Source organism: Gymnoscopelus braueri (genome assembly GCF_963280865.1).
Source record: "Gymnoscopelus braueri genome assembly, chromosome: 8".
NCBI classification, from domain to species: Eukaryota; Metazoa; Chordata; class Actinopteri; order Myctophiformes; family Myctophidae; genus Gymnoscopelus; species Gymnoscopelus braueri.
Window position 1 is genome coordinate 15,921,485 of NC_137609.1, and position 12,624 is coordinate 15,934,108.

The 12,624-nt window shown below is 41.4% G+C and overlaps 1 protein-coding gene across 1 annotated transcript; it reads left to right on the plus strand.

Annotated features, from left to right (window-relative positions):
- Positions 1–86: 86 nt before the first annotated feature.
- Positions 87–11,140, plus strand: rcc1l (RCC1 like). Its single transcript, XM_080435645.1, has 12 exons — positions 87–265; positions 2,529–2,820; positions 3,459–3,588; positions 4,057–4,185; positions 4,756–4,822; positions 5,309–5,360; positions 6,905–6,989; positions 7,173–7,354; positions 7,780–7,867; positions 8,509–8,682; positions 8,851–8,936; positions 9,069–11,140. Exons 1-12 carry the CDS (start codon positions 258–260, stop codon positions 9,144–9,146), a joined length of 1,371 nt encoding a protein of 456 aa, XP_080291771.1. The 5' UTR covers positions 87–257; the 3' UTR covers positions 9,147–11,140.
- The last annotated feature ends 1,484 nt before the right edge of the window (positions 11,141–12,624 follow it).

Below are 12,624 nucleotides of genomic sequence, written 5' to 3' on the forward strand. Positions count from 1 at the left end.
ATGCTTCCTGCCAGTAGGTGGTGGTATGCTTCAGTCTGTCATGTTTTGTGCGAGGAGGCGTAGAAGAACAGCAGTAGAGGAAGTGAAGTGAGCATGAAATGAAAGCATGATGATATGATTATGTTCTACTAGACAATCAACTCATGTACCACTTATTTATAATGGATCATTGTATGGATCATTTACTATAGCTGCTGTTGTCTGTTCGTAGGACTGTACTACAGTGTTTTGGTGAAATACAGGGTCTGGTTGACTGGATGCAGAGGTATGAGTTTAACCTTGTTATAGTGGCTTACTGGACAAGAGAAGGAATGGACATGTAGTGTAGCCAGGTTACACAGTAATGACAGTATCAGTGGTGGAAAAAGTACTCACATTTTGTACTTGAGTATCAATACTGCAAGAAATAATAATGTTACAAATAAAAGTCTGAAATTCAGAATTGACTTGAGTAAAAGTATAAAAAGTATTGGTATCAAAATATACTTAAAGTACCAAAAGTAGAAATTACTCATTATGCAGAATATCCCATTTCACATGTTTTCAAATGCATAAAATCTTTTGAAAATCTACAAGCTCACAATTTGTCGCATCGCGAGGCGTTGTGAGCTTGTAGATCTGCTATTTCAATATACTTCTGAGTAATATTGTTGATATTGATACAGAATACCTAGCTCTGGACCAGAGCTACAGAATACCAAACAGAATTCCAAACTAATGAAAAATGCATTTATTTACAAATTCGTTTCCCCACTCCTTTAAACCAGTGATTCTCTCTCTTTTTCTGGCTTTCCCCTTTTATCCAACTACAACATTGTGTTTAGAAAATGGCAAGAGAAACCATAGTTAGATAACCCACCTTTTTGAAGAATATATGGTACAAATAAGAAATGGAGTGAAAGAGTTGCAATGATTGCCTCCTGAGTATATTTATTTTAAACTGTGGCCATAACATTTCAGTAAGTCAAGTTTTGATGTCGATATGTTCAAAATAATAAAAAAAATCACACCCAGTGTGAAGTGGGCGGTGTGATCACAGTGATGGAAGTTCACTTAAAGAAAAGTAATATTGTGGACCAACCATTGTACACCCCTAACTTTAAAAAAAATCACACCCAGTGTGAAGTGGGCGGTGTGGTCACAGTGGTCATCACAGTGATGGAAGTTCACTTAAAGAAAAGTAATATTATGGACCAACCATTGTACACCCCTAACTTTAAAAAAAACGTGTTTTTTTTTAAGTGCATAGTCCTATTTATAGGGCTATGCACATGTGTCATGTTTCACTAGCCAATCACAGTCCTGAATAGACTGTGATTGGCCAATCATGGTGCAGGGTTAGGGGGGTACACTGGTGGCCAATCACAGCGCAGGATTGGGGGGTGCAAATATCCAAACCTCACATCTAGGGGCGGTTTCACCGCCCAAAAACATAAATGTGTTTTTTTTAAGTGCATAGTCCTATTTATAGGGCTTTGCACATGTGTCATGTTTCACTAGCCAATCACAGTCCTGAATAGACTGTGATTGGCCAATCACGGTGCAGGGTTAGGGGGGTACACTGGTGGCCAATCACAGCGCAGGGTTGGGGGGGGTGCAAAATCCAAACCTCACATATAGGGGCGGTTTCACCGCCCAAAATGCATAACAACAAATGAGTATTGCTTTTCTATTCTATGGTCTCTGTTGCGAACGTTCAGGGCATACTTGCCAGCACTAGCCTATATATAGAGATCCCCATAAATGGAGTCGATCGACCTACGAAGTCTGACAGCATAGAATCTCTAGAAAGGGAGATTCCTAAACGTACCTAGCTCTGACATCAGAACACCCCTCCTGGGAACTCCATACATGGAGATAACCGAAACCTCCAGGACTGACATCGTAGTAACTGACATAGCCCGCTCCATATATGGATATGCCTGACACTACCTGACATCACCGTAGTGACATCAGGGGCCACCGTCAACGGTATAAAGGACTCTGGATGCCCAGGTTAAACCCGTGTCCTCAGCGACGCTCGAAGATCATCTTAACTCTCCCCAGAGTACCAGGACGATTAGCTGGCCTTACAAACCAGTTAATCACGGATCGCATATACAAGGACGAGAAGCATCAAAGAGAATCCAGTAATGGTTGGTTAGCACAGCCTAAAACATATTCTCGAAGTGGCTTTGGATCTGGTTAACGAGTCGGCCGATTATCAGTTTTAACCGTCTCTGTCGGGTGGAAACCTCATGTGTCCAAAACTGTAGCAGATGTACAAGCTCGCAGCGCGGCACCAGGTGACGGCGCTGTGAGTTTGTAGATCTGCTATTTTTGAATAGCCAACGTATAAATGGATAAAGTGGTTAAAATGACCGTGATGCTATGTTAACTACTTTTGCTGGGGACCCCCTGGAACTCCCTCAAGGACCCCTGGGACCCCACTTTGAGAACCAATGCTCTAAACAACGTTTTGACCCTTTTGTATACTGTACGTACTGTAGCTTCTGTAACTCGGGTGTTGTGTCATTTTGTCTCTGCAGGATGGCGTTGCCGTGTCTTCGGCTGTGCGCCCCGCCCGGGAGGAGAGCGGGACTTGGGCTTCGTTGCTACGCAACAGTCGGCGGTACTACGTCCAAATCACAGGAGAAATTGGACGATGTCCCAGTGTTTCAGTATGTTGGCCAGCACAAGAAACCAAACCATAAAGTGTTTGTGTGGGGATTCAGCTACACCGGTGCTCTGGGTATCCCCAGCTTTGTAGTGCCTGACACTGGCAGGAAGACGCCCAGAAAATACCAGTTCACTCCATACAGACTGGACACTGAAGATCAGGTAAACTCCAACTCCTTTTTGTTTGTTGTTGTTTTTGTTTTGTTTGTCCGAGGCCAAGTACAGTACCACAATGGAAATATGTCTTGACTTTATTGTGCTGTTATCCTTGATGTTCTTTTTTTTTTTAGAAGCATGTCTGTCATGTGTTTTCTTTTAAAGGACAAGACCACTTTGGTAGAGGTTTGGGTTGTGTATTTACCTTGCCATGATGTAACTCCAAAGGTGGACAAGAAATCAAAAATAATTGCTCCAGTGATTAGAAATTGTAGATTCAAAATATGTTCCTCATTGATTTACATTGTACGCTGACACAGCTCTCAAAGTCACTCTTTTAGCACATAAACAAATGCAAACAAAGTTGAGTCAGACAATATAGAACATCACCAAACCCAGGTCTGTTTTTCTTTTAAATAAAAATGTTAACCTCCTGTTGATTTTCCAATTTTTATTAGGAAGACAATCCGGACTGGATCCGTGAATCTGGCTCCGGATCTTCAAATAGTAAAATCAACAGGAAGTTAACATTTTTATAAAAATAAAAAAAACAGTACTGGGTTTGGTGATGTTCTATATTGTCTGAATCAACTTCAGACAATTATAGATACATTTTTAACACAAATCTTCTTCTCTCTCCATAGATCTCATCTGCAGCGTGTGGCTATGGCTTCACTCTCATAGCCTCGTCCACCAGAGATGTGACCAAGGTGTGGGGCATGGGCCTCAACAAGGACTCTCAGCTGGGCTTCCAACGGACCCAACATGATCGCCGTGAGAGGAATTATTATCAGCCTCTTGTGTGTTTTAACCCATTAAGACCAGGAACTCATCTGTGAAACGACTTTAATCATTATTTTATACTTTGGCTATTCAAAAATATCAGATATACAAGCTCATAGCGCGGCACTGAGTGTCGCGCTATGGGCTTGTAGATCTGCTACAAGCAAAGATTTGAGTTCAAAATGTTCGCTTAAAAAAATAATATATTCAAAGATTTGCACTAATGTTAATGATTTTTCAAAAATGGCAGATCTACAAGCTCATAGCGTGGCACTCGGGCTTGTAGATCTGATATTTTTGAATAGCCAAAGAAATAAAAAAATGACAAGGATGCGTTCCCGGTCTTAGTGGGTTAACTGGCTTTTGAAATTGAAATCATCTGCATTTGAGCTTACTGTTCAAAAACTCAACCCGATGTTCCTCTTATGTTCTTGTCATGTCCTCCGTCTTTCTGAGCAGAAAAGAGCTACGACTATGTGCTGGAGCCCTCACCGGTGGCTCTGCCGCTACGGAAGCCGCAGGAGACCAGAGTGCTCCAGGTGGCCTGTGGCCGCGCTCATTCCCTGGTGCTCACCGACATGGAGGGTGGTAAGATGATGCATGCTTACCCTTTTTTTGTAGACCTTATCAAGAAAGCCTATTAACTCTGTAGATCAATGAAAATAAAGGCCCATCTAGGGCTGCACAATGAAGTGTAAAATAATCATGATCTCAATTCATACATCTATGCGATTTCATTTCTAAATGACGACGATTCCATTGACGTCACGCTGCATTCACGTGTTGACTTTATTTGCTTGTGAATAGTCCAGTTGCAGTGTCTATCATACTTCATTATATTAAAGTAAGCAAAACATACTATTAATTCAACATTCACGTCATACAACTCAGTTGTGTGTGTTATCTCATTGTCATTCCTCATCGACAGCACACTGTTGGTGCTAATATAGTAACAACACCTGTTGACGGTGGCAGAAATGCAGATTAGCATAATGGCCTACAGTCCTACACGGACTGTGTATGACAAAGTTTTCAAGCTAAAGAAACGAGTGTCACTGAGGAAAGTCCTCGTGGCGAGGGCGAGAATGATACCTCGCTCTGGATCTGCAGCCTGCCCTCAATCTCTGTTCTCTTATCCATTTTGTCTCTCACATTAAGCTTTCAGCATGGGAAACAATGCTTACGGACAGTGTGGGAGACGGATAGTTGAAGACGAAGTCTACAGGTAAAGCTCAATGCACACGCATGTACACTACACACAGCCCCCCCCCCAAAAGAAGCACACAGCAGCAAGGCTGCAGCAGTGCTGCTGCCTACAGCAGATCCACTGTTATCATACTTGTGTGTGTGTGTGTGTGTGTGTGTGTGTGGTGGGTGTAGTTTTAGTTGCTGTTTTGTAAAACAGTCACAGTGGGAATTCAATAGCTCTATTCATTGTCCAAATATGCATATTTTCTTCTGGAATGCGTTCCAGTTCCCTCAACTAACAGTGGACAATTCTAATCAGTTGCTTTCCTTGTACCACGTTGCTTAATTGTAATGTAAGAAAGAAAGAAAATGTAAGATCAAATCTATTCATGGAATGTTTACATATAACATTGTTTCAATTAAAGTGTAATGACGTGAAGCGTAAAGAAACACAGGTAACCCTTTCTGGAAAGACTGCTCTCTTTTCTGTGCTTAATTATCTGGTTTACTCTCGCCCCCCCAGTGGGAGTCATGTGATTCACAAGGTCCGAGGCTTCGATGAGAGGCTCATCCAGGTATGTAACGTCCCTTAGATGTGGAGTAATGAGACCGAGCTTCAGTCATGCATTGACAATGCGTAATTAACTAAAATAGCTGATCTACAAGCTCACAACGCGTCACGATGCATTGTGAGCTTGTACTGTAGATCGGCTGTTTTCGGAGCGCAACTCCATCGTACGAAAGGGTAATTCAGGTTTTATTTATCGTGGCTGTCAGGTGGAAAACCTCATATGTCCAAAACAGTTACTTTTCAGGATTCAAATTTTCTTTAATCTATTATTTTTTAGCAAAAGTAGCAGATCGACGACTTGTGGATCTGCTACTTTTAATGCTTTTGTGTGTAGTACTGTATGATCGCTGTAGTATGTAGTATGCTGTAGTATGATCAAGTAGGCCTCAGTCTATCGTTGCCGAAAATGGCTGATCTGCAAGCTCACAACGTGGTGCGAACAGACGCGGTGTGAGCTTGGAGATCGGCCATGTTTGGTGCGTGACACTGTTGTACGATGAAGTATAAATTGCGCTTTTAAAGTGACAGTACACACATTAACCAGTTAACAGTTTCTTCAATATTATTTTCCAAAAGTAAAAAGGTCACTTAAAATGTAGTGCAAGTGATACATTTTGGCTAAAACAAAGACAAAAGAATAGAAAAAATAAATATGCATTTTTTGTTTATAAAGAGCTGAAAAGACATGGAGATTTTATAGTAATTATTACATTATGAAAGCTACTGCTCAGAACCTGGTCCCTGATGTTGACAGGTCAGTTAAAGCAAAGAGATGTCAGGTACATCATTTTTTTGTAAAAAAAATAAAAAAAATAAAATGATGTTGTTTTGACCTGAGCTTTTACTGTTAGGGTTATTTCTTTTCTATTCTAAAACCGAAAAAAAAGCATTGAGTGTCATTATTTTGATTCATTGACATTTTCTGAATTTTCGTTATTGTTCAATAAAAACGACTGAACTGAGTTCATTGTCTGAGTTGCATTGCTGATAGTAGGCCTCAAAAAAAAATAATGTTGTGTACTGTAGCTATTTACTGAAAATATTTATCATTTTTTTATAATCCATCCATCGATTCTTCAAACGCTTATCCGGGCGTTCCCAGGCCAGTGTGGAGATGTAATCCCCCCATCTGGTCCTTGGTCTGCCCCGGGGTCTCCTTCCAGTGGGACGTGCAATTAATTAATTCATAATTAATTTGTATATAATCTTCATAACATTTTTTAAAGTGATATGCTGTAGTTATAGCAGTGACTGAGACAACAGACTGAAAAACAATGATGTATAACTGAATGTGCATGAGCGTGCATGCGTGTCTCCGTGTCTGCGTGCCCAGTCTGCCCACCTCAAGTCACCATTTGACCAATCTTGCCCGGACACCAAAATGAGTTTGACACCCCTGAAGTAGGGTGTTCATTTACGGGGGGAAAAAATCACCAAAAATTAAAATATTGAGATAAGAGGTTTGTGCCCGACAGCTGCATGTTCTGACGTACTTTGTGCCACATGTCTCACAGTGTATGTAAGTGGCATGGTGTCTGTTCCTTCCAGGTGGCGTGTGGACAAGACCACAGTCTTTTCCTCACTGAGACGGGGAAGGTGTATGCGTGTGGATGGGGAGCTGACGGACAGACGGGTAAGGTCTTGATCCAAACGAAAGCATCAATCCCTGGCCGAGTCTAAAATAGTCCTTTTAACCCAAGGGTTCCTTAACTTTTCAGGCTGTGACCCCCCCCAAAATAATATATATATATATTAACAGATAAGAGGTTTCTACCTGACAGCAACGATATCAATGAATGCTCTCCTGTCCTGTCAGGTCTGGGACACCACGACATGAGCTCCAGGCCGGTCCAAGTAGGAGGGGAGTTGTCCGGGGTGGAGGTGCAGCAGATCAACACCTATGCAGACTGTAGCCTGGCTGTGTCCAGAGATGGACAGCTCTATGGCTGGGGCAACTCTGAATACCGCCAGCTGGCTTCAGTCACTGACGCTACACAGGTATGAGGGCTTATCGCATGTAGGGCTGCGACTATGCATTATTTGTATCGATTACCGTATATACACGCAATCACGCATATATATACTATTATGTAAATCAACGAATCGACGTGAACACATTTTAAATGATTGTTTTATAATATTTTAATTTATTAGTCGATTCACCACTAAAGCCCTCTTTTATAGTGCTATTTCTGAAAATGTTTGTCGCCTATAATGACAAGGAAAAACAAGCAAATAAAAAGCAATTCTATTTTCTACCCAAATAAGGGGGTATTGCATGATCCATGAAACATGGTTTTGTTTGGGAGGTATACTGTACAAATGTGTACTGGTATCATGTCATACCATGATGTGAATTTTGACATAATGATATGCATTTTGTCTTTTGTTTATTGAGCTCTGCTATTCTTCTTTTCCATCAGATGAACACCCCCCGGCAGATTCCTTTGAAAGGGCTTGGCAAAGTGGTCCAGGCAGCATGCGGGGGAACCCAGGTGGCCATTCTCAACGGTCAGTTGAGTCAAAGTACCTAATTATCCACACTGAAACAAATTGTTTCTAGAGTGATTATCCACGTTAAATGAAAAGATTTTTAGAATGAGTATCAATATTAAAACAAACCGTTAGTAATTATCCACATTAAAACAAACTGTTAATAGAGTGATTATCCACATGAAATAAACAGATTTTTAGAATGATTATCAACATTAAAACACACTGTTAATAGAGTGATTATCCACATGAAATAAACAGATTTTTAGAATGATTATCAACATTCAAACAAACTGTTTATAGAGTGATTATCCAAGTTAAAACAAGCAGTTTTTTTGAGTGATTATCCATATTAAAACAAACAGTTTTAGAGTGACTGCACACTAAAACAGAAGTCGCAAGACTATGAAACTTTTAGTTACAGTACAATCAATGTAATAAAAAATGCACTCTGGTGATGTGATTAATTCTCTCTTCAATTGCTGGACAGAATCGACAAATACCAAATTCATAGTAAATATAATGAGCCCATGCATCTTTTGTATCCTTTTGGCATCACATATGTTAGCACTGCCTCCCCACGTTGTTCATTTTCAAACATATGAAAAACATGGGTTCTGTGTTTGAAAGTGCCATTTTGTTTTGTGCAACCTTTTCAGACAAAGGAGAGGTGTTTGTATGGGGCTATGGCATTCTTGGAAAAGGACCAGAGCTTTCTGAATCCTCCACCCCTGAGATGATCCCCCAGTCGCTGTTTGGACAATCTGAATTCAACCCATCTGTGGCTGTCCGGAGCATCAGGTGTGGACTCAGTCATTTTGCTGCAATCACAGGTGAGATGATACATTTTCTCTGTTGACAATTGTTATGCCGTCACCTATATTATTTTGTTTTATATTTGTATTATTTTTGGGGGTGGGTCTTCCCATCCCCGAGTATGATGTAATAGCAAAATGGCTGCCGATAGGTCAAAGATGATATTTGACCCGGTAATTTTCCAGATCGAGGAGAGTTGTTTGCGTGGGGCAAGAATGTGCGAGGCTGCCTGGGCATCGGGAAGAAAGAGGATCAGTACTTCCCATGGCGAGTAAGATGACTTCATTTATAAACATAAATAAAGTAACAACAAATGATAAAGTCAGTAATGTAATTACCGTTTCATGTGCAAAACTGAGCATACAAAACCTGTTTTTGTTTCCCCCCCCCCTGCTTCTTCCAGGTGACAGTGCCAGGCCATGTGGTGGATGTAGCGTGTGGCGTTGACCACACGGTGGCGCTGGTCAAGTCCCTTATCTGACCCGCTCCTTCCTAGCACCGTGGACTGAAGCCGTGATGTTTGCACACTGCAGGGAGTGGGCATGCCTTACGAGGGCCTGGGCTGGTTTTTAGAGCACTGAGTGATTTGAGCCAGCTGTTCTCCACGGGGAGGGGGGGGGGCAGACCGACCCTACTGTCCCTCTCTCTCTCTCTCTCTCTCTCTCCTGCACTGGTATCATTCAGCACGCAGCCAGCCGGGCCGACCGGAGGCTCAGTTCTCAGGCAACTGTGGAGAGCAGTGAGCACTCATTGCATGTGTGGTGAGGAGAGGAGGAGGTCGGTTTAATCTCGGCTGTGTAGCCATCTAACACCAGTGGTTCTCAAACTTTTTCGTGCCAAGGACCCCCAATTTGATATGTTTTTGTTCCCTGGACCCCCATCTGAAAAGAGTTTATGCCAGGGACCCCCAGAAGAGATTTGTGTTAAAAAAGTCCGAAACATTTTAGATTTTTTTAAATAGCAGATGTACAAGCTTGCAGTGCGGCACAAAGTGACGCGCTGTGATCTTGTAGATCTGCTATTTTTTTAAATATCCAACATATTAATGGATAAATTGGTTAAACTGATTGTGATGCTATATTAGCTACTTTTGCTGGGGACCCCCTGGAACCCCCCCCCCCCCCCCCTCAAGGACCCCATTTTGAGAACCACTGATCTACGCCTCTGTTTCCCAAACATTAAGTGCTTTTCAGACTGGAAAACGACACAACGCCTGCGTTCTCGCTGGGATCCATGAGGTGGCGCTGCGCTCCTCGTGTGAATAGACGCACCGTTTTAACGTGTCACGCAGAAAAAAAAAGCTCAACACATTTCAACTCTGGTCGTGGGCGGGCGTGTGAGCTTTGAGACGAGCACAAACGCAACGGGAGAGCGCCCGCTTGTCAGATAGCCCAGGCCTCCCCATCTGCCCGCTTGCCTGTCATTGTAAGTGAATTTACTAGGCACGTCAATCACTCCCTGTCTGGAAAAGCCCCTCTGTGACCCATTTTGGGTCTCAGACCAGTCTTAATGGGGTAATTACTGTATCCTGTTTTGTTTTTTTTACCTTTACTGTCATTTTTCTTTTCTCTTCTTTTTTTTCCCCCCCAAAAAATATTTTTCAGAAAGAAATAAAAAACATTTTCAAAAATGTTCAAAAAGAGAATAGCAGATCTACAAGCTCACAACGTGTTGTGATGCCATGTGTTGTGTGAGCTTGTACATCAGCAAATTTGTAATAGTGCTTACAGTAGTTCCCCCCCAAAATGACTTATTTTTTCTATAAATACAATACATGCTCCTTCCAACGTCGGAAAAGATCAGATTCAGACGGGCTTTCTTCGGAGGGTCAGGGGTAGGATTTCTGAGAAAGTTCTGATACCGCCCATCAGAACTTAGTTATATCACCTCCCTTGCCAAAATAAAGTTTGGACGTTGGAAGGAGCTTGTATTAGGCTTTACTCGCCCCTTCATGGAGATTTTTTGTCGCATTGTTGATTAATTGAAATAAATAGGACACATTATACAAGAGTGAAACCATATTTTAAACATTTGCTTATAACCTCAGTGCAGTCCTCCACGGATTACACAGAGTTCTTCTGGAGTTTATAAATTATCATTTTTATTTAGTTTTACTTCATCCTATTATTTACTTCAATTCATCAAATATTGCAATATTATAACAACCAAAAAATCTCCATGAATTTAAGGCTTCATGGGGTGAGTAACTGATCGAATAAAATGTCATATTAGTGAACTACCAAGAGTGGTTAATTTGTGTAATAAATGTATAATGTAAGTTTTCTCTTTTGGGATTAGAGTTGAAAACATTTGGGAAACCTTTATCTACATACACGGCTCATGGTCGATCACAGAGCTGCTTAAAACGGTTGTAAGACCTAATATGAAAAGCGCTGAGAGGACAGTAATTGTGACAAGAAGTAAACTGTTGTTGTTTTTCTTTCCTAGTTGTGAATAAATAACACCAATCTCAAAGTGCAGTCTTCTGGCTCTTCATTTACAGTAGCTGACAAAGATATCTATAATTATGACAATGATGTCAGAGAAGTCACCCATTTTAACTACATGAACCCTAATATTCTGGGGCAAATATTCAGTGAAAATAGATCTACAAGCCTGCAATGTATTGTAAGCTTGTAGATCAGCTGTTTTCAGTAAGTGGTCATGAATGGTGTAGACTGTAGAGGGGAAAAAAGGAGGAGGCCTAGATGCCTAGTATAGACCATTGGGCCCGGGTTACTCCAGTCAATGAACCATATAGGATAGTGGAATACCCACTGAGACACATAACTCAAATTGTCTGAACTAAAGGGGTTTATTTAAGGAGAGACATTCGTGATATGCTTCTTTAACCATACTAATACATAACATGCATAGAAATCCCTTCTACATTGAGGCTCCAGGTGCATTTCCACATTACAATGTGGATAGTGACTGAGCACATTAAACCTAGCCTCCATTTTTCTGGACATTTTCACCAGCACAATAGGGCTTAAGTGGTTAAAGTTAAGACAGTGGTTCTCAACCTTTTGTAGATCAGGGCCCACTTGAACATCATAAAAGCGTCCACGACCCTTTTTCTCAGCATGTTTATTTTAATGATCAATCGATTGTGCTCCGATTGAGTTCCAGTTCGGCATAGTTAGTTACAAGCTTCTATTTAACCCCCTTTTGTTTGTTTTTTCTGTTCTATTATCATTCAAATCTTTGTTTTGCCAATTGCAATATTGTCTCTGTCGGGTGGAAACCTTATAAATCCAAAACTAACTTTTCAGGATTCAAATGAAAAAATAGCAAAAGTAGCACATATAGTGCGTGCCAAAAATCCTGAAGGGGGCGTCAACAAGTGTCATTTGGTAGCGGCGGACATCTTTGTGGGGTATAAACAGGTCGACTTAACATTTGCCCCCCACAAGTATGTCTGCAGCTACTATGCCACGCCCCCCCGTGGTGACGACACGTTGGCACGCACTATACAAACTCAAAACCCGGCGCAAAAGATAGATGTGCTACTTTTGATGCTTTTTGTGTGACGCTGTAGGATGATAAGTAGGGCGTTAATTTACGGGGGAAGAAACAGTTAAAATATGGAGATAAGAGGTTTCTCCCCGACAGCGACGATATTCTCAGGGCCCACAGGTTGAGGTTTGCTGGGTTAAGATGTGATGCATTAGAATTCCCTTCTCAATCACACACTGGTGTCCCAGAGGTCTATCCAATCACAGAAGCTATACACAGGATCAGGGGTGGGTAACGCTGCAGTCATGTTCCAAGGAGGAAAGGGTAATTTGTGGGTCGATTTAATCTCTATCAGCGGTGGAGAGTAAATGAGTACTTCTACTCAAGTACTGTGCTTGATAAAAAATTTGAGGCACTTTCTCAAACTGGGCTGTGAGGATATTGTAAGTGGCCCCCCAAACAATTTGGAAAACACAAACAATTTTATGGTGACATTAAAA